Source organism: Fundulus heteroclitus, chromosome 6 (genome assembly GCF_011125445.2).
Source record: "Fundulus heteroclitus isolate FHET01 chromosome 6, MU-UCD_Fhet_4.1, whole genome shotgun sequence".
NCBI classification, from domain to species: domain Eukaryota; kingdom Metazoa; phylum Chordata; class Actinopteri; order Cyprinodontiformes; family Fundulidae; genus Fundulus; species Fundulus heteroclitus.
Window position 1 is genome coordinate 23,202,312 of NC_046366.1, and position 20,735 is coordinate 23,223,046.

The 20,735-nt window shown below is 41.1% G+C and overlaps 4 protein-coding genes, 1 long non-coding RNA gene and 1 other non-coding gene across 9 annotated transcripts in view; 3 read left to right on the forward strand and 3 right to left on the reverse strand.

Annotated features, from left to right (window-relative positions):
• Positions 1-163: 163 nt before the first annotated feature.
• On the forward strand, positions 164-8,453 carry chmp5a (charged multivesicular body protein 5a). Its single transcript, XM_012879355.3, has 8 exons — positions 164-368; positions 734-838; positions 926-972; positions 2,801-2,894; positions 4,384-4,455; positions 5,493-5,601; positions 5,959-6,074; positions 8,038-8,453. The coding sequence occupies exons 1-8, from the start codon at positions 300-302 to the stop codon at positions 8,086-8,088; spliced, it is 663 nt and encodes a 220-aa protein (XP_012734809.2). The 5' UTR covers positions 164-299; the 3' UTR covers positions 8,089-8,453.
• On the reverse strand, positions 6,379-7,739 carry LOC118563454. Its single transcript, XR_004931232.1, has 3 exons — positions 7,005-7,739; positions 6,951-6,953; positions 6,379-6,907 (listed from the first exon to the last, which is right to left on the reverse strand). It is a non-coding gene; the product is annotated as an uncharacterized LOC118563454 (long non-coding RNA).
• A 1,599-nt stretch (positions 8,454-10,052) lies between the features above and the next one.
• trnar-ucu lies at positions 10,053-10,144 on the reverse strand. Its single transcript is given in 2 exon segments — positions 10,053-10,088; positions 10,108-10,144. It is a non-coding gene; the product is annotated as a tRNA-Arg (tRNA).
• Positions 10,145-10,375: 231 nt separating this feature from the next.
• On the forward strand, positions 10,376-14,034 carry bag1 (BCL2 associated athanogene 1). The gene is made up of 7 exons (XM_012879332.3): positions 10,376-10,503; positions 11,669-11,797; positions 11,866-11,948; positions 12,020-12,133; positions 12,257-12,364; positions 12,460-12,522; positions 12,618-14,034. The coding sequence occupies exons 1-7, from the start codon at positions 10,467-10,469 to the stop codon at positions 12,705-12,707; spliced, it is 624 nt and encodes a 207-aa protein (XP_012734786.2). The 5' UTR covers positions 10,376-10,466; the 3' UTR covers positions 12,708-14,034.
• An 82-nt stretch (positions 14,035-14,116) lies between these two features.
• Positions 14,117-17,905, reverse strand: myl12.2 (myosin, light chain 12, genome duplicate 2). 2 transcript variants are annotated; one of them, XM_021324932.2, is made up of 4 exons: positions 17,885-17,905; positions 15,850-16,059; positions 15,529-15,690; positions 14,117-14,602 (listed from the first exon to the last, which is right to left on the reverse strand). In XM_021324932.2, the coding sequence occupies exons 2-4, from the start codon at positions 16,031-16,033 to the stop codon at positions 14,430-14,432; spliced, it is 519 nt and encodes a 172-aa protein (XP_021180607.1). In that variant the 5' UTR covers positions 16,034-16,059; positions 17,885-17,905; the 3' UTR covers positions 14,117-14,429. The 2 variants fall into 2 exon arrangements, with proteins under 2 accessions (XP_021180607.1, XP_012734787.1); XM_012879333.3 differs by lacking the exon at positions 17,885-17,905 and adding an exon at positions 17,363-17,488.
• A 189-nt stretch (positions 17,906-18,094) lies between these two features.
• myom1a (myomesin 1a (skelemin)) overlaps positions 18,095-20,735 on the forward strand; it is a 31,380-nt gene continuing 28,739 nt past the window's right edge. For 2 of the 3 annotated variants that reach the window (XM_021324928.2, XM_012879327.3), the window contains exons 1-2: positions 18,095-18,224; positions 19,385-19,594. In XM_021324928.2, coding sequence (XP_021180603.2) covers positions 19,437-19,594 — 158 coding nt within the window. In that variant the 5' untranslated portion in view covers positions 18,095-18,224; positions 19,385-19,436. The remainder of the gene's footprint in view (positions 18,225-19,384; positions 19,595-20,735) is intronic. The other variant, XM_021324930.2, reaches the window with a different exon arrangement.

The following is a 20,735-nucleotide window of genomic DNA, read 5'->3' on the forward strand; positions in this document are numbered from 1 at the left end:
TGTCTACATATGTCAGGCCCTCTGCACAGGAGAACTAACAAAGACTGATGATGGATGGTGCTTGTTGGGACAAAAGGGTTTCTGTGAAACCTGCATTACCTCTGCTCACCGCGTGGTGGCAGCAACTGGTCCAGTCTCTCATTGGTCACGACATCCACACCGACCAATGGTGTCGCTTTGCGTGCTGACCGTTATTTCCGGGTGTCTCCAATGCAGGAATCCTTTCCGTTTTATTTCGTATTGTGTTTGTTTATTTAAAGAAAAACGCAGAGCTCCGAGGCCGTAAAAAGGTTTTGAGAATGAACAGAATATTCGGCCGCGGGAAGCCCAAAGCGCCTCCTCCGAACCTGTCGGACTGCATCAGCACCGTGAGTATCGTCCCCCTCGGAGGTATTGTTGTTGTTTATGACCGCATTATGTGACCAGCGGTGGGGCACCGGGCCGGAGAAAGGCGGTCAATACGGGGCTAATTACCTTCCAGGTTACCGCTAATTATCCCCGCTGACATATAACACAAACAAAGGGGCCGTCCTTTTACATGCGACCCCTGCTGCTGGGGTGTCGAAGATTGATGTGTTTGTTAACCTCAATTATTTGAAAAGCTTTTACCTCGCTGCTACCTCTAATGCACACACTCACAAAAAAAAAAAAAAAAAAAAAAAAAAAAGCCAGTCCGTTTTGAACACGGGGATGCTAGAAATCGTTACGTCTGATTGATCTCGTCCTCTCTTAGGTGGATGCCAGGGCAGAGTCCATTGAAAAGAAAATCGGAAGGCTCGATGCCGAGCTGCTGAAGTACAAAGATCAGCTGAAGAAGATGAGAGATGGGCCCTCGAAGGTATGGAGACGCTGTGCTGAACATTGTTCCACCCAATGAAAGGAAAACACGCCGAGCATTGACGTCTCTGTGCCGTTTTGAATGCAGAACATGGTGAAGCAGAAGGCCATGAGAGTCCTGAAGCAGAAGAGAATGTGAGTATAAACTGGAGAGTGGCACACTGATGCAACCGAGCGGGGTTCTCAAACTGTGGTACCCTGGGCATCCTTTAGTATTCCAAAAAAAGGTAAAAAACAAAGCAAGACGTTTCGCTTCTTCTCCAGGAAGCTTTCTCAATTCAAAAAGTCTGGAGTAATGGGCAGTTCCAAGCTTTATACTACTGTCCAAACAAAGTCCTTGTAATGGCTTAGACAACATGCAAATTTAACCTTGAGCTTGTATTTCTCAAGCTTCCTTCCTGGAGAGGAAGCGAAACGTCTTCAACTACAGAAAACAAGTCCAGTTGCTTTGTTTTTTACTTTTTTTTGGAATGACCATGACCTGGATGACTGAGAATCTTCACCAGCATCCTTTAGTAGTACGCCGAAGAAACTTTGGTGATAACTATTTACAAAGGGAATGCAAATTTATTCTGGGATGCAGCAGAGGACAGAGAACCAGGAGCTTAAAGGTGGGTTCTGACAACAGGATGTTTCCAGGAATGAGGATCGTTGTATGAGGGCCATTCTTTTGCCCTTCACCATGTTCAAGTTAAACTAACTGGTTAAAACTCAATCACACTCTTCATTTACAAGGAACTCTTAGATTAAGTTTAGTGGAGGTAAGGTACTAAGCATTTAGGGTTGACTATGTTTTTTTAAGCATTATAATTTGGTCATTTTCATTTAAACTTGTCTACAGTTTATGTTTTCGGTAAACTTGAACAGGGATGGATTTTTAAACCATGCTGTACAACCGGCAATCTTCCCGACAAACCACACAACCTTTTTGCTCTTGCTGTTCTTTGCACAGATCTCCATATTCTTGTGCAGAGCATATCAGTTTGCAAAAAAAAAAAGAGCAACACAGTTTGTACAGATGCATCTATACATCTGTATAATAAAGATCTACGTTCCCTATTTATTCATTTCTGCAAAGTGTTAATACACAGTGGAATTATCCCCATCTGAGGCCAATTAAAGGATCCATCCATCCATTTTCTAGCACGTCTATCCCATGTGTGGGGTCACGAGGGGTTGCTGGTCCAGCTGTCAATGGGTAAGAGGTGGGGTTCACCCTGAACAGGTCGCCAATAAATCGCAGGGCAACACAGAGACAGACAGGACAAACAACCATTCACGCACACACTCACACCTAAAGAGAATTTAGAGAGGCCAATTAACCTAACATTCATGTTTTTGGACTGTGGGAGGAAGCCGGAGTACCTGGAGAGAACCCACACTTGCTCAGGGAGAACATGCAAACTCCATGCAGAAAGACCCAGGGTCAGACTCGAACTCAGGACCTTCTTGCTGCAAGGCCACAGCGCTACCCACTGCAAATTATTATATTATTTTCTACTATATTAGATTCTGTTCTGAATAAATCTTTTTTTTATCCCAAATTAGTCCTACAATGTTGGGTTTCTTTAACCTGTTAAAACCTGAGAAGTTTAGTCCAAACATAGGCTTTTAGACACGTGTAAAAAGGCTGAAAAATATCATTTTCTCTTCAAAAATACATGTTTCAGTTGTCAACCGCATTCACAGATCTGTCAGGAGAAATAAAAATATATGTTTGAAGAGAAACTGATGATTTTCAGCCTCCAAAAAGACAACCTTTAGACTGTAATTATTGGGTCTTAAGGCATTTTGCTCAGGCTATATTGGATCAAATCCAGTGAATATGTCAGTGTGGCTAAAAAAGGTCCTGTTGACTAATACAAAGTGCAGTTATGTTTGTTTCAGCATTTAAGAACACCATTTTGTTTTATTTACATGTAAAAACATATTTGAAACTACTGCAATGTTTTTTTTTTCACAGGTATGAAGGTCAGAGGGAGCAGTTGGCCCAGCAGTCATTCAATATGGAGCAAGCAAACTACACAATCCAGACCCTGAAGGACACAAAGACTACAGTAAGAAGCTCACATCTATTTTTTTTTCATAATGTCAAATCTGTCAACTTCCCTCCTCACCCCAGATCCATTTCTGTCCAATCCATCCCTAGTTTTCCTACAAGCAGACATTATCTCCATAGAAACAAACTCTGATAAGAAGTTTAGAAAAATAAATTAGATTTACACTCTATTTATTCTTCCAGTACTTTTTCCCGCAATCCATAGAGCTGCAAGAAGAGTGAGGCTCACGTTTTCAGGAAAACAACAATCAGGATTAGGGAAGTCCTGATCCGGGAACTTTTTGTCTCAGATGTTGTTTTTAGTCATTTAAGGTTAAGATTTTTTTTTTTTTAACTCAGTCCTAAATGGCTCTTGCCGTCTCCTCTGATATTCCTCTCTCTTAAACCATTTCTGTACAGATCGCACACATGAGGTACCTGATAAATATCACTAACAGGCTGTATAATCTGACATAATTAAATCATATCCCAGTACTCAAATTAACAGAAGAAGACCCGACACGGCCGATAACTCCCCCTTTCTTACTAATGGGAAAAGTGTTTGCAATTATAAAACCTTAGATTCTATCATATCACATTTTTTATAGCCATGTAAACCTCCGCCTGTCCTTTCCCCGCTTGGTGATACAGGCCCTCTACTGTTCTCGCCACTCTAACAAATGTGCACCCCCCAGGTGACAAACTAGCTCACATATCTGCTCCTACACCCACCACACACAAAAACACACACGCTGACACAAATAATCCAGGTGGCTGAAGGTCATACAAACAGGTTACTGTTACATTAACGTGGCCTGCTGAATCCAGTCCTGATTTAATAAAGTCATTCGTGCAATTAGGAGATATGCATATTGTAGAGCCGTGGCACAAATAGGCAACCAGCTTCTTTTGATGGTATGCCTAAGATGCAGGAGATATTAAAAAAAAAACAGTTTAACATTCTCTCTTTTTAATACATTTCCAACCCAACCAACAGTCGACATAACACTTGCTTGTGTAATTGCTACATATTGTTTCCCATCGCCTAGACTGCAAGATCTACAAAATATGAGTTTAATTTTCTTTTGATTATACCAATATTGGTTTTGAATCATTTATTTGCGAGAACCCTTTAGAAATGTTTCATCAAATTGCTTTAAAAGCAGATTTTTAGACAATCTGGAGCGGACAGTGTGTGAAAGAACATCAAAGAAACTGTTCATATGAAAAAAAAAGAATAAAACCTTCCTTCAAAAACAAACCAAGACATCAAAAAATTAAAGCAGAGAGAGAGACATTTTCTTACAAAAGCGCTGTCACAACCACCGCTGTGGCACTAAAGCGCAAGTGTTGAACCTAAAATTGTCTCTAAGCCTCTAATCCTGCTTTGTTCCACAGGCCAACGATCAGAAGACGCAGATTCGTCTTGACTCGTCTTGTCCCCAACGAGTCCGATTTACGGTGCCAGTGACTAAATATACATTCTTCTACCTGTTTTCTCTCCCCAGGTGGAGGCAATGAAGATCGGCGCAAAGGAAATGAAAAGAGCCTACAAGGACGTCAAGCTTGATCAGATTGACGTATGTTTTTGGCATGTCAGCTCTTTCTCTCCTCTCCTTTGACTAATGCAGACTGTTTATAGAAGGCTGTAAAGTGGTGAAGGTTCATGTAGCGGCAGATCTCTTCTGATTTTTAGAAACTGCAGCGAGGAAACATGCATTTTTAGTTTCTGCTTGCCTTCTCTAAAGATGCATACACGATTGTTGGCGCCGCTGTTAAACTCATGTGTAGAAAGCTTGAAAAGGAATTGGGATTTCACTGCAGTAGCAAAACCGAAAACGTTTGAAAACTGCATAAAACATTTATTCAGGGGTGGGAAAAAGCCCATGTTAAAAAAATAAATAAATAAAATAACCAGGACAATTGTTGGTATAAAAGATGGAAGTTCTTTGTTCAGCCTCGTTTTTGCCAAATCATGCGGTACTGTCCTGCTCACTGTGCGCGGTGGCGAGATAAATAGTTCTGTGTTCGGTCTATTAGTCATTGGCTAAAAGAAAAGGGGCCCGTTCTCCATGCCATGTTTATATTTCAATAAAAGATCATTTTCTTTTATTCTTTTTAAACATCTTTTCCACGGGTGCAAACACATTTCTCCGTGTCCTTCTGGCTTAGTTGCTCTCCGTGGGTTGTGTGCTTTCTAATAAATGCAACAGATGTTAACAGCTGGCAGCAGAAATCCCGCTTGAAGCAGGTTATCAGGAGACAGAGGTGGTCTTAGCGAAGACTTTAAGAAGATGGGACCAGGAGTCAAAGTGGAAATGATGTTTACAACTTTCTGAATATATTATTTTTTTATGTTAAAACGTTTTAAAGTGATATACAGTGCTCCTTATGGTAGGTCAGGTTTTCTTTGGAGGTTTTACTTAACAGCGTTTTTAGTATATTTACACTCTTTTTCGAGAGTTTAAGCTGTATGTAAGGATTTACGGAAAGCGCAGTAAAAATGAAGATCGAAGTCTTAGCAGGAGGGGATAGAGCCCATCTGACATAGCTAACCTCGTCACAGTGAGACCTAGAACTGTTGTCACGTGTCTGATCGTTTGCTTTGGACTGGCAGGATTTACAAGACCAGCTGGAAGACATGATGGAGGAGGCCGGCGAGGTACAGGAGTCCCTGAGCCGCAGCTACGGCACCCCAGACATCGACGAAGAGGATCTTGAAGCAGGTTGGGGCGTAAATCTTCCAACGTTTTTCTTCACGTTTTGGGCAAATGAGAATTTCACAATGACTGATCACAGTTAATGACGGAAAAATATCAAGCAGCAGATCTCTAATTACATCGCCGCCTTGTTGTTTTTTTTTTTTTTTTTCCTTCTTTCTTTTCTCCCAACCGATGAGAGAAAGTAATATCCTGCATATCAGTCATGTCTGCAGGCCTCAATGACGGCAAATGGAGTGCGGCGGGACAGACCGCATTGAAAATGTACTGATGTAATGAAATGTAAATCAGACTAGGGGGGGAAAAAAATAATTACCGCAATCTAAGTTTTCCGAAACAGACGTGAGTTTGAAACCGTTTCAGAGCTGGATGCCCTGGGGGATGAGCTGCTGCTGGACGACGACTCCTCCTACTTGGACGAAGCGTCGGCCGCTCCGTCTATCCCGGAAGGAATCCCCAGCGACAGCAAGACGAACAAGGTAACGGTCCACAGCTCGCCGTCGTCAGCGGCTCCGCTGTGAGATCTGAGGCTCGCAGTGAAGCATGATCACCGGTGGGCCTGCATTCATACCTCTGGGTACTTCCTACATTTTATCGCTTTTACAGCCGATGTGCTGTAATGAGATTTTAGGTGTTAAACTAACACAGAGTAGTGCTTTTTAATTAAATACGCTTTACAAGTAAAAATATGAATGTGGCGTGGATTTGTATTCAGTACTTTGGAGGAGCAACCCTGTCCTGTGATTACAGCTGCAGCTCATTTAGAGCACGTCTCTTTTTTCCTTAACCTTTATCTATGCAGGAATTCTCATTGAGATCCAAAATCTCATTTACAAAAGAGACTCATTTGAGAAAATAGAACAACATAAAATTGTACAAACACAGTAAAGATACAAGTAATGTCTGGTGCAGTGCAATTTAAATAAAAAAAAACAAATAGGTCCTCTGGACTGGTGCTTCTCTGTTGAAATCATTTAAAACATTCAAATCCCTCCCAGCTTTAAAATCCACGGAGGGAATGTTTTGCTCATTATTCTTTAGCAGCCGCTAACAGCTTTTCTTCAACGGCTGCCCTGTTCGACGCTCCGCTGACCTTCCCATCGTCTCTAAGCTTCAGTGTCGCGGCTGAAGAAAAGCGTCCCCCATTATGACGCTGTCGCCGCCATGTTTAACTGCTGGGATGGTGATGTTCAAAACGACGCGGCATCGTCTTCCACGTGTGTACTTGGTCCTCTACACGACTTCTGGACTTCTTCTGGCATTCTTTCCACGACGGTTTTTCCTCTTGCCACTTTCCCATAAAGGCCAAAGTCTGCACGACTGAGTCATGTTGAGACTCTCCCACCTGAGTCGACCTTCTCCACGGCTGTAGCCCTGACCTGTCCGGTGTATTTGCTTATCGTTCTGACATTGTTTGTGCACTAATGTTCTCTAACAAGCCCCCGATGCCCGACGCCTTCACGGAGATGCTGGATTTCCACTCCGGTCAGATTACACCCAGGTTAGGTTATCTGGTTGCTCTGGAGTTTATCTCAGGGGGAGAATATATATATAAAAGCAGCTGAATATATATGCACGCAGCATTTTATATAGATTTTTACCCATAAAGACATTTGTACCCTTTTTCTCCCGCGTCACAGTTGTAGATTACTTTCTGTTGGTCTATCACATCTAAACTCCAATAAAATACAAAAAACGTGAGTGTACAAATATAAAGAAAATCTGAGGTTTCCCATTAATCCACACAGCTGCCTTATTATTATTTTATTATGATGTAAAATATTTACAAAGGATTTGAAACATGTAAGTAAAGGCATCTTTCTTTTTCTATGCCTCCGTTTTGTTTCATAGCTGTTTCTTTAAGCACAAATATCAGAACTTCCAGCAGACAAAGTTTTTAAGCTGTAAAAATGCATCCAAACATACTTTTTGTCACATCTGAGGATTCTAGTTGTTCTAAGGACGGTTTTGACTTTCCCCTTAAGCATAGAAATGTGATAGTTGAAGTGCGTGCTCTATTTAAATATCTCAGCTTGGGAAGATCATGTGTTTTAGGCCGTTTCCTGTCAAATAGCGGGAAGGAAAAACCTCTGCCGGAGGTTTTTCCTTCCCGCTAATGGGTGTTTTTTCTTTCCACTGTCGCTTCATGCTTGCTCAGTATGAGGGATTGCTGCAAAGCCATGGACAATGCAGACGACTCTCCCTGTAGTTCTACGCTTCTTCAGGAGTGAATGCTGCTTGTCGGGACTTTGATGCAATCAACTGGTTCCCTTATATAGGACATTTTGACCAATCTGTCTAATATGATTGATTCTGACTTTGTAAAGTGCTTCGAGATGACATGTTTCATGAATTGGCGCTATATAAATAGAATTTAATTGAATTGAAATAAACCATTGGTAGCTCCTACAGATCTTTCCTCTCCGTTTCTGTCTTTTTCAGGACGGGGTTCTGGTGGACGAATTCGGCCTGCCTCAGATTCCTGCCACATAAACGAGGAGCACACGGGGGACAACTGCACTTCAACTGAAAACACTTTTCTATTGTGGAGTAACATTTCTATACGAGAACACTACTACAGCTGCCCTGGTGTCGGATGGCGTACGCTTCCTACTACCACGTTAGCATGTGGCCTTTTTAAACGCTCGCTCGTTTTCTACCCGTCGTCCTGGCCAACCCGTCAGTGTTTGTCCGCCTCTGGTATTGTTAATTTATTTGCGCATTTTGTTAGCTTTGTGTCTTGACTAAGTCGTTTTGTTTTAGATCTCAAAGGTGGAGCTGACTCCCACTCTCTGCCTGTCTAAAACATCTGCAGGGGTACTTGAAGCGTGCAAAAATAAATGATGTCTTTTATCTTACCATGAAGTTGATAGTGTATTGATTACAATATTATTTGTTTCTTTCTCTTTATGATTGATATTTAAGCCCAGAGTCCTCTTTCTGAACCACTTGTTTCATTGCAGCATTTTCTAAGACTCCTGTATTTCTGTTACACTGGCAGTTTTTATCTGTAATACGACCGCTCTGACTAAGACTATTCTTCCACCTACGTGTTTTACACTGACAAGTATTTTTTCAAGCTGGAAAGAGTAGATACCACTCCAACCAGCATTTATTTATAAGCATTTTACCTCGTTGTACATTGGTACCTCACCTGTATTTTGACATTGAGCCAGTGGTTGCAGGTTATTTAGCAGTGTTGTAATCATAAAATATGTTTGCATAGCTACAAAATTGTAAAAATCCAGTCTTGAGCCTTGCAGCAAGAGACGTTGATGAAACAAACAAACAAAAAAAAAAAAAGGTTTATTTCTAAGATTTACAAAAAGTTTAGCAAAATCCTGCAATCATTTACTGGTGTCGGTCATCCCAAAACTGCTGGAAATGCAGGGAAACAAAGGCGTATAAGCGGCAACGTCACTGAAACAGGTTTTTTTCTTCTTGTGGAGAATGTCAGAAAACGTTTGGAGACGGGGAAAAAACGTTTGGAATCTCACGAAAGATTTCGTCTTTTGCGAAACTTTCATCTTTTGCTATCCTTTAAATGCTTTCTTCTTGTGATTAATGGCACACAATCTGTTTAAATGCAAGGACGATTTATTTGTATAGCAACGCAAAGTGTTTAAAGGTAAATTAACCTTTAGGGGGGAACTAGGATCTTTTGCGAAGCCCTGCAAAAGTTTTAGTTTTGTGTGGGATATTAAAGAACGTGCATACGGTTAAAGGTAAGGACAAGGAAACTTGGATGATAAATAAGATGCAGTTTTACACGTTTTTCTATTTCCTCCATAAGTTCTTCCTATTCAGGAAGGCAACGCTGTAGTTTTTGCTTACGTTTTGTAGCACACCTCTTCATTCCACAGATGTTTTCATTGTGTGCAAGATACTGCAAAACCTTTATAAAGGAAAAATAAGCTTTTCAAGGAAAACAAATATGCAAACTGCACAATTTGTGGAAAGCTGATGGCAACGCAACCTTTTGGGAAACTAAAGTAAATCTTTATGTCCTTGTAAACGTTTTCTTCTTCTTTTCAGAAGTTTGCAAAGTCAACATGGTAGCTTGCAAAAGTTTTGAAACTTTGTTAATGTTTTGCAAAGATCCAAAAGTTTCCGACACAACTTCACCGAATTCCAAGGTGCATGAAGGGGGTCAACGAACGGGTAGATGAAAACTTGAGCAACGCGTGAAGGATAAGGAGCTGATTATTAACAGACCAACGCGTTTCGTGGCCGTCTTCAGGGTCCTTCAGGAAAATGGGAAAAGAAGGACCCCGAAGAAGGACACAAGCCGAAACGCGTTGGTCTGTTAATAGAAGTGTTTTATTACGTTTTTTTCCTCTCTTTCGTCAACTGTTGATGACTCTTCATCACGATAAAGTAACCGCTGCCTTCAAGTCACTGTCGGTAGAGCTTGTCGCCAAGTTTTGAAACAACTTGTCTAATCACGCACAAAAGCTCGACTCTGGTGGGACTCGAACCCACAACCTTTGAATCGCTTCCTGAGAGCGGAGCTAGAAGTCCAATGCGCTATCCATTGCGCCACAGAGCCAGTTCACAAAGCCTTGTCCACGGATGAATACAGTTTTAAAGGTCCGTCATAAGTTGGCTGTCGTGCCGTTTGGTTTCAAGTTAGCGCTGCTTCATGCTTATTTATTTCAAAATTCACTCCAACAATAAAAAAACCGTAATATAATTACTTTTGAAGGGGTAGTTTTGCACGTATGTACTTGTTACCGACGACTTCTTACAAAATAAACTATAAATAAATAAATGAAGGCACTTCCGGTGTTACCCGGAAGAAGTTAGCGATTAGCAACTGCTAGCTAGGTGGTTGGTGTTGGATGCGAGAGAACGGAAGCTAAAACGCAGAAATGTCAGAGCAAACAATAACCGTGACAGTCGCTTACGGTAAAACCTTTCTGAATTACGACGTTAGGGTTGTTACTGAATGCTGTCTGTCTGTTTATCCAGCGTAGTTCGCCGCTAGAAGATGCTGAACGGATGTCGCTCATTATAAAGAAACATCCGTGTTCAATGGGGGGTGGTGTATCACTTTTAAAATATTTTTAAACTTTAAAGAAGGGGGATCGAGTAAACAGGATCGTTTAAATTAAATGCGCTACAGTTCAGCTTGATTGGAGACGATTTTTACGGCCTATATGTGTTGTAAAATTTATGAAATCTACTATTTAACTCGTTCAGCAGCTCTGTGTGTCTTAAACGAGCCCATTTTTAAGCCACGCGTTTTGAATACATGTTGTGGCTCTTTAGGACCCGCAGAACAATCTTTAATCTTATAATATAGGCCTAAATTTCTTTTGATCTCGCATGATTCTGTTAGCAGTCTTGTTTAAAATGTAGACAACTATCCATCCATCCATTTTCTGAACTACTTCCCGTAAAATCTGTCATTGTAATTTTTAAGGATTAAATATTTGTAAAATTGACTTTTTATGGTGTCAGATTCACAAATGAATTTTATAATGCTCTAATTAACACTTAATTAATTAGGTTTAGAGGGTGAATATATAAAACAATCTAAAATAATAATAATCAAACAAGGATGGCGTGCACTTTAAATTTCATTATTATTATTAAAAGGCTATTTAACATTGCAAGTCATCAATAAATAATAAATATTATTATTTATCCTTAAATTGGAGGATTTGTGGTAATATTGCAATAATATTAGCATTAGTTGGAGTACCAATTAATTTGTCTTTTTTTAATATATGTATATATATTCATAATTACTTAAAGTACAAAATAACAAATCAATAGAACCTGTGCATCATCAGTGGAAGTGGTTTCTTGGCATTATTATTTTTTGTTTATTGGTATCCAAGCAAAAAAAAAAAAAAAAAATAGAATCAAACCTTAAAAAAGATACTTTGAAATAGTAAGTTATTGTTATTATTGTGTAGTTACTTACCGTATAAGCTCTAAGGAATCAATAGTAATCACATAATGTAGTAGTTTATTATTATTATTGATGGTAAACAATAATCTCACTGTGAAATAGTGGGGCTAATATTTTCATAAATCCGGTTTTATTTCCCGTTTTTCTTTTCAGGATCAGCTAAGCACAGCATCACGCTAACAAGCCAAGAGGATGGAACGGGACCCACTGTTAAAGACTTGTCGGATGCTCTTAGCGAAGCGACTGGTGTCCCACCCGCCTCGCAGAAACTCATCTTCAAAGGTAAACTATTCAGCTCAGCAGTAGATGTGAGTGTCCATTCAGTATCTAACATTATCCCGGCACTGCAGGAAAGTCCCTGAAGGACATGGAAGTGAGTCTCTCCAGCTGTGGGGTAAAAAAAGGCTGCAAACTCATGATGATTGGAAAGCGGGTAAGGACTTAACGTGCACCATGTCTGAAGTCTGAGTCAATAAGGAGGTACTGACCGTAATCTACCAACAGAACAGCCCAGAGGAAGAGGCCGAGCTAAAGAAGCTGAAAGAGATCGAAAAGTCTGTCGAGCAGACGGCTAAAAAGCTGGAGTCGGTAGATGGGGAATTAACTGGATTAAAGAACGTAAGCAGTCAATTATGGCATTATAACTGTTGTCAGCTGGTCATTATTGCCCATGACGTGTCTTTCTGTCTGTTGTAAACAGCGTTTATTGTTTGTTTTGTTTTTGTTTTTTTCGTCCTTTAGGGCTTCCTCGCAAAAGACCTCCAGGCAGAAGCGCTGAGTAACCTAGATCACAGAGTAAAAATAGCCGCTGAGCAGTTCATGAAAATCCTGGAGCAGATAGATGCCATGGTAATCTGTTTTGGTCTCTCTGTATTTATATTTAGGGAGTTTCCTTTTAATTATTGGGACTCGCACAACCTAACATTACCTGCTTCTCTTTTAAGAACGTGCCGGAAAATTTTACCGACTGCAGAACGAAGAAAAAGAGTCTTGTAAAAACAGTCCAGGTCAGCCCCTAACCGTTTCTTCAAAGCACATTCATGTTTAATTCAAAACTGCCTTGATAACAACAACAATAACTGTGATCTGTGTGCACTTACAGGATTTCCTCGCCCAGTGCGACAGGATCGAGGCTTGCATATCAGACCACCTGTCAAAGATCCAGTCCAAAAACCTGGCTCTGGCCGAGTAGTCGACTCTCCTCCGCCGGGTGCTTTAAGTTGCTCTGTGAGCAATGCAAAGGTCTACAGAGTGCTTCAAGTAAGAAGCAGAACCTACTTTATTTATTGTGAGGGGTGTGCTGCGTGGCAAAGCTCTTCATAAAGAACAGTCATTTAAAAAAAACGTGGGTGTTGGTTGTCAGCGCTGATGTCTGGGTACATCACCTGGGACAAAGACTGGTCCTCTGCAGTGTGAGCTCTCTCTACCCTAACAGTCATCTATTGTTAAAAGATTTGGGCCACTTCTTTAGGGGCTTGCTCCCGTCAGAAGCCATCTGCGGTGTATATATTCATCCTTCAAGTGTTAGATGTGTACTTGAGGTCAAGGCCACATTTATTTTGTTCTCTTTACTCCTCTCAGACACGTCGTTCGTGCTAAAATTTTGTACTTTTCAGTCAAATTTCCAAAGTTCTTAGTCCCATTCGGTGGAGTTTAAGTATTGTTAATGCAAGTTTTAACAGTTGAATGGGGAAATAATATTTTCCATTCTTTATTTTCTGTTTTCATGTTCATATGGACATGAAAAAGTAATCAAGTGAAAGTCTTTACTTCCTCAAAACTGGAATCATAATCGTTAAGGATTTATAAAAAAAAAAAAAAAAGCATCACACTGAAGCTGAATGCAGCTGTTCGTCTTGTGTGTTGTTCAAAGCGGGTGTTTACGTGTTAAATATAACATGATCACATAATCGAGGTGCGAAGAATAGACACGCGTAGGCAGATTATGGCAGATCTTATGATGGTCAGTACTTTTAGGTCTAGGGTCAGTTTACTCAGAAACCTTAATACATATCTGTGCAGGTCAGTCTGGTTCCTTCACAGCAATGTGAGATCATGAGTATTAGGGTGTCCATTTGTGCATAAAGGTGGTTTTTTTTTGTTGATTATAAAAACAGGCCTTCTCCTATTTGGGAGTTGCAAGAAATTAGGATTTTTAATCTTAAAATTTTAAAGGAGCTGTGGCAAAACTTGTGCGACTAACGTCAAGTTTAGGCAAAGAAGAAATCAGAACTTTTTATAAAACACAAAAAAAGGGATATTTTTGGTTTTAGCTGTAGGTTTAGCAGCACATAAACCTGCTATTTAATGCCTCAATCCCGCAAAATCCTGTCCGTTGGGACGTTCAACATGACGAAACCCTAACATTATTGAAGTTGAACTGAATTAATTCCCCTCCTCTGCGCAACGGACCAGTCTTTGTAACGTGTGTGGAACTGTACTTCCAGCCCGGCCCTCGCTCGGACCGACAAATCATATGCATCTGCCTTTGTTTTGAAATAAAATGCTTTGAAAGATGATCAGAGAGTCTGTCACTGCTCTGAGAACACCATTTAATGTCAAAACATTCCTACAACAACAAAAAAAAAACAACAACACAAGTTTCGTATTTAGTCTTGAGGAAACACCTCGTGTCAGTTTATTTCCAGCTTTCTCCATGAGGGTCTTTTCATACGTCTTTACATACATAGTCGGACCCCGTAGTGTCGTCGCAGATGTGCAAAACGAGCCCTGACGTAAGGGTTGGGAGGGGACCCAGGGGTCCAGGAAGCAGCTTAAGCAAATGACCTTCAACAGGCTGTACATCAGAGAAGCTTTGTGCATGAGCCAAAACTAAGGATGTGGGCTGATCTAAACGAAACCGAAAACCCGTTTACAAGACGCGAGCGGAGAGCAGGGCGAGCCTCCGCCGTCGCTAGTCGTCCCTGTCCTTGGCGCCGTGTTTTAAGATGCGCGTGAACGCCACGTAGTTGAAGTTGCCCTTCTTGTCGATGGGCGCCTCGCGGAAGAGCTCGTCCACCTCCTCGTCCGTGAACCTGTCGCCCATGGTCGTGAGCAGCTCCCGCAGGAACTCCTCCTGGATGGCGCCTGAGAGAGGAAAACAGTAATAGTAATATCATCTTTATTGTCATTGAAACATACATTACAACAAAATTTGTTCTCTGCTTTTAACCCATCACCATTGAGGAGCAGTGGGCTGCCACTATGCGTCGCCCGGGAGGCGTTCTGGGGTTAAGGGTCTTGCTCAGGGACCCAGAGTGCAGGCGCTGGGGATCAAACCGGGTACTTTTATCCTTACCTGACTCCGCCAGATAGATTTGCTCCGCATATCCATCTGGAAACCTTCCGTTGAAGTAACTTTGGGAAGGGGCGAAAATACTGGTTAGCTGATTGGCCTATGTTGGTGATAGACGGGCCAAATGAACCAATCAGATTCGTCACACAACCACAAGCCAAGCTACTCTTGCTGCTGCAGGTAAAGGCTCGTTAGCTCAGCAAAGAAATACTCTTTAATTCCGATAAAACTTGCTCGATAGCCACGCTAACGCTAGTTTCATCGGCTGAAGCCGCCATGTTCTTTAGACTGAACTGACGCGCTTCCCGTTGCGTCACACCTCAACCCGCCTCAAAGCCAACGCTGATTGGACGTTCGTTTGGTGAACGGCTCCAAATTTTCTTTAACGGAGAGTAGCCAGACTGATCTGCGAGTGAAACTTTGAAAGCTCGCGAGATCAGGATGGTCTCACGAGGCTACTTTTATCCTTCTCTGAGTACAAGCGCACTAACCACTAGGCCACCACTCCCCATGCACCAATGCAGCTCGGTAGGCAATTTGGGGTTAAGTGCCTTGCCCAGGGGCACATCGACATGTGGCAAGGGGAAGCTGGAATTGAACTCACAACCTTCTGATTGCCAGATGACTACCCAACCCATCAAGCCACAGTCGCCCAGAAAACGTCTTAATTTCCCCCGGAGGCGGCGGGAAGCCGAGCGCGCCGAGGCGTACGACTGACCTGTGCCCTCTTCGTCGAAGCAGGCGAAAGCGTTGCGGATCACGTCCTCCGGGTCGGTGCCGTTCAGCTTCTCCCCGAACATGGTCAGGAACATGGTGAAGTTGATCGGGCCGGGGGCTTCGTTCATCATGGCCTCCAGGTACTCGTCGGTCGGATTTTTACCTGGCGAAACAAAAGAAGAAAAAGTTAGCTTCCCTCTCTATTTAAATTTAAAGCTCAACGGCTTTACGAAGGGAAATGTCGTATGTTTTTTAAACATTTTATCTGTGTTTCCATGTTGTAAAATGACATGAGTACAATTGTGAGTAATAAAATTGTCACCTAAGGAGGCGAGCATGTCGTGGAGGTCTTCTTTGTCGATGAAGCCGTCTCTGTTTTGGTCGATCATGTTGAAGGCCTCTTTGAACTCCTGGATCTGGGACTGATCGAACATGGCGAACACGTTGGAGGTGGCCCGCTGGGGACGCTTCTTGGTGTTCTTCCCCTTCGCCCTTTTACTCGACATGTCGCCGGCCGGTGGGTCCCCTCTCCCTGGAACGGAGACAACACTGAAGCCTTTCAGCCTGGACTGGGCAACGACGTGGAATCGCTTAGTTCATTTATCAACCTCTGGGTGCAGATTGATGATAAATGTTGTGGGATTAATATTCATGGAGTAATTATGCCGCTGCGACGACACGCAGTCGCGAAAACGGTATGCGGCAGGAACGGCTTTTGCAGAGCTGAAAAAGGGGGGGAGTCCTTTAAGAGGACAGCACGGTTGCTAATTTAAACGTAGAGGAAACATATTTACCGGCTTAATACAGTAACCCTAAAAGGGAAACGAAACCCAAAAACATTTGGCTTATTAGGATTCGTACACAATCTTCATATCAAGAATTCACACATTTCCTGAGGTTCAAGTCCACGTTTTGCATATTTGAAAGCATTAATGCAAAAGTTCAGGGTGGATGAGCAGATGGGCAAAAAGATGGGTGATGATTAGATCATCGAAGGATAAACAAATGCATGGACAGACGAACCAAACAACCGGATGTAAGGATGGACAGACCTGGAAAAGTGGATGAAAACAACTGGAGAAGAAGTACCCTTTTGTAAACTTTGCAGACTTTTAGGCTGTCCAGATTAAATCAGACCAAATAAAATCCCACCCTTTCCCAGACTAAGCAGGGACCCTTGTTTACTCACTGCCAGCATTTAGGGCGTGGCAGCTATTCCTCTACCTTAATCATTTATCTCTAAATGTCGATCGTAAGTATCGGAACCTATAGTCGTATTTTATGAGTGCAAAATCCTGCTGAAAAACGGGAGGCGAAGCCAAACATTTAGGACGCATTCAAAGTGTGTCGGAAATCTTAACAATCAAAATGCGATTACCGGTACGTTCACTCGCACCTCGCAGAACCTGTTCATAAACACGTATTGACCTATAGAAATTAAAACAGATTTTTTTTTTCCCACCGATACCACAAATTGTCAATCTTTGTCATGCAAGTTGTTTGTGTTGATCAACAAACCACATTTAGCTAACGCTACTGCCCATTACGGGTATATTAAGAAAACGAAGTCATCCTCGACTCATCCTTTCATCCGAGGGTTATTTTATATAACGTTTACAATTAACACTTCTGCTCTGCAGCGACACATTTACAACCCAGCATGCTTTACTCGTCTGATTTATAGTTTAATGAGAACATGTTGCAGTTAGCCATGTCCCCTGACCTACATAACGGTTGCCTTCTCAATAGCTTTCAAAAGAGAGAGAAAATTTTCGTTTTTCTCAGGTCAGAAACGCTCTGTGTGCGTCTTGTAGATGGAAAGATGAACGACCCACCTTAGAAGAAATGTCAAATGTGTAGGAAAACTAGCTGTACACAAAGCTATCAGCGCATCCCACAGTCAGAGCGGTGCAGAGCTGGAAGGAACCACCCGACTGGAATGTTCCAATTCAGCCCCCCCGCTGTTGTTTTTTCTATTTTTACCTTTACTTAACTATAGAAAAAGTGAATACATATTTACATATTGTTCAAGGGAAACGCGTTTCCAGGGGTTAATAAAGAACAGCTATGATTTTTTTTTCCCCCATACAAAAAGACAAATTGTAATTCTGTCGTTATTGCTGTTCACCACTAGATGGCAGCATTGGCACGCCTTTCCAATAAACCCGTTTTAAACAATCCAGAAGTTTTAAGACTTTATTCCTGCATCCAAGTGAAATTCTAAAAACGTTTTTCTTTGGAATACAAGTGTATGGTTCTACACAGCCGACTCGCTGTTAAGTGCAAGCAATCCTGCTGCTTGAAGTAAAATTTAATTTTAATTCAGAGCAGTGAACATATGTTTTTCAGAGTCCTACCATTGAAATTTGATTGTGAGTTTTTTTTGCAGGTTTGTGCTCATGGCCGGGCTCTTCTTGATGTGCCCCCAAACATGTCTCTGAAGTACAGTGGAACAGCTGAGGGGACGGCCCTGAGGCTCCTGTGGCCCTTCTCATGGTCTAAATTTAAAGCTGCCCTGTCCTTAAAAGGTCCTGACGGTGTCTTGTGCGTTCTGCCGAGTGGCAGCCTTATTTTTGTTCAGTGGACTGCTGTCCTGTCCACTGACCCTCACCCTGCTGCTTTTGCTGGATCTGAGCTTGCTTGTTTGGAATAAAACACCCTTTTTTCTTCCTGTGGACCGGTACATTTCTGCTGGTGGTGAGTAATGCCCGTATGTTATTTTTTTTATTTGTTTTAAGTTCCATCTGCTTCATTCAATTATTGCTCATCTGTGTCTTTGTCCTTATCCAACTCTTGCATGAGGCCTCATTTCTTTTTAATGATTTCCCCCCTTTTTTTTTAATAACAGGTTAATTGATCTTTTTAATTGCGTCCCCATCTAACAATTGTATTCAGATCACGTTCGGATAAGTTGGACTGCATGTGTCTGACCTACAATAATAATGTACAACATGGTCTAGGTTGCAAAATATGCATCTAGTTCAATTCAGTCAGTTTGAAACAGATGTCTTTGTTGCCTCCTGTCACATGTAGTTAGTTGTGTCTCAGATTGTGTATTGCAGTGTTTTAACACTTTGTGTGTATCTACTGTACAATGTTATGTTTCCTTTCTATGTTATGTTATATTATGTCACATTTGTGATTTGGTTTGACCTTCTAACAGATGTTAATAATTCTTCAGACTTTGTATGTTACATTATGCCCAATTTTTAGCCTTTTTTCCCCCTCTTTTTATGTAGTTAGTCATTTTTGGTAATTTAGTTCTCAACATGTAGGGCCACTAGCTGGACTTCTGGGTACCTCTACCCCCTGAATGAACCCTGGGTCTGAGCTCTGTTAAGCCATCCAGTAATCTGTCCTTAACTGGGTCATATACTCCTTTTCTACATTAATAGGCTGTTAAGAAGACCTCTTTGTAAAAAGTTTATAAGGCTGTTATGCACAGTTATAATGAATTTACGCTATAATGAGCATAATAATTAAATAGCTTAGTTTATGCGTCATTAACCATGCTTGAAAAAAAATCTCCCGACATTTTTGTCACTCATCTTCCTCTTCTGGAGGTTTTCAGAATCTGAACTACCACAAAGTAAGAATGGTCAGTGCAGTTAATTCATAACCTGCTGCTTCGTTTAACACAGTAGAAGTAGATCCTGGGCAGAGCTAACCCTTCAGCTGTTCAAACATAAATATTCATAACCCCGACTTGGAAAAACAAAATACATACTTTTATCAGTCACTAATTCCTTAGACCATCCATCCATCCATCCTAATACCTAATGGCCATGCTCTGCTTCTCCCTAACCTCCGGCCCAGAAAGCCCAGTCTATCATAATAACAGTGAGATTGATTTACAGAGTGGGTAAAGTAAAGGGCAGCCATTGTAAGTTGGCGGAGCGGCCCGTCGGGATGTCAGGATCAGTACAAGTGACTCAGAAGCAGCAGCAGCTGCTGCAGCTGCATCAACAGCTGGAGGAGAAGCAGCACTTTGAGAGCAGCTATTACCTGAGCACCAGGTCGTCTGTTAGCAAGCAGGCCTTCTCCTCTCACAAGACCAGCAGCCATCGGTAAGAGGCCCGGAGTGATGTGTTCTCTAAGTCGCAACAAGAAATAAGCTAAAAGAAATGTTTTTTTGGATGTGGTCCCTATCCCCCCTTAATCGAAGCGTGTAAAATGCAGTTCCACCGATGTCTGTTTTTTCTTAAACATCCTTTTGCGGTTTTGGAAAGATGGATAAGCAGGTAGTTTAAGGGGTGTATTTGTGCAGAAAGAACAAGTTATTTTGTTTCTAAAGACAGGATTCTTGCTTGTTTATTGTTAAGGAAAGTATTTTTTTTCTTCCTAAAGCCAGGTCATAATAGTATTTTAGGTTTAAACATTTGATCTTTTTTTTTTTTCTTACGGAAGAATCACTATTTAAACATGTTTAATTCAAATTTGTAAACAATATATTGTTACGGGCTTTTTTCCATTCATAATTTTTTCAAAACTGGATTTTCATTCCATCAGTGGTTTTCAGAGTGATATTTCTACTGTCAGGATTTTGATATGCTTGTCTTAGGTGAATAACTGAAAAAATTGTGTGAGTATTGGGGACAAAAAAGATCTTTACTACAAGTGGAATATGATCGAAAATTGTACTTCATTAACTTTGAAGTATAACATTTCTATTCAGATAAAAAAAAAACATTATTTATGATTTATCTTTTGCAGAGAAGCTTCCATCTGCTTTTATTCTACAATTGTATGGCGACAAAATCTGAATCTCTCTTTGCTTTCCATTAAAAGTAACGATTCAGACCTTAAACTGTTAGTTTTTACTCTTAATCTATTACTTTTTATAGATAGATAAAAATATATTAAAATATACAGTATTTATAATTTTTGTTATTGTGTTTTAGAAAGACAAAGTGTGCGGAGTAGGACAATGTGAACAAGGATCAGAAAATTGCTTTGCTGAGTCTATGAAATTACTGTAATGAGAGCACTGGGTGATCAGAAAAGGGCTTATTTAAATAAAACGTATAAAGATTTTGTATTAAACTGAAAATTATACTTCGCTAATTTCATATTATGAACCAAATTGTTTTTAATATGTCAGCTTGAAATGTTTCAACTCACCAAACAAGTAATGAATCACTGTTAGAAAGAACACCTTCGTTTTCAGTGGTGCAAAGGTTACCTTAAAAATATTTCAGGATCAAAACT

What these genes read in the sequence shown, in the direction of transcription:
- myl12.2 (XM_021324932.2), bottom strand. Translation starts at nt 16,033, where the DNA reads ATGTCGAGTAAAAGGGCGAAGGGGAAGAACACCAAGAAGCGTCCCCAG. An exon ending in CGACATGCTCGCCTCCTTAG is followed by an intron (nt 15,691 to 15,849) that starts GTGACAATTTTA and finishes TTGTTTCGCCAG; the next exon opens with GTAAAAATCCGACCGACGAG. An exon ending in CTTCGACGAAGAGGGCACAG is followed by an intron (nt 14,603 to 15,528) that starts GTCAGTCGTACG and finishes TTCCTCTCTCAG; the next exon opens with GCGCCATCCAGGAGGAGTTC.
- chmp5a (XM_012879355.3), top strand. Translation starts at nt 300, where the DNA reads ATGAACAGAATATTCGGCCGCGGGAAGCCCAAAGCGCCTCCTCCGAAC. An exon ending in GTCCTGAAGCAGAAGAGAAT is followed by an intron (nt 973 to 2,800) that starts GTGAGTATAAAC and finishes TTTTTTTCACAG; the next exon opens with GTATGAAGGTCAGAGGGAGC. An exon ending in TCAAGCTTGATCAGATTGAC is followed by an intron (nt 4,456 to 5,492) that starts GTATGTTTTTGG and finishes TTGGACTGGCAG; the next exon opens with GATTTACAAGACCAGCTGGA.
- bag1 (XM_012879332.3), top strand. Translation starts at nt 10,467, where the DNA reads ATGTCAGAGCAAACAATAACCGTGACAGTCGCTTACG. An exon ending in GCAGAAACTCATCTTCAAAG is followed by an intron (nt 11,798 to 11,865) that starts GTAAACTATTCA and finishes CCGGCACTGCAG; the next exon opens with GAAAGTCCCTGAAGGACATG. An exon ending in GTCTTGTAAAAACAGTCCAG is followed by an intron (nt 12,523 to 12,617) that starts GTCAGCCCCTAA and finishes GTGCACTTACAG; the next exon opens with GATTTCCTCGCCCAGTGCGA.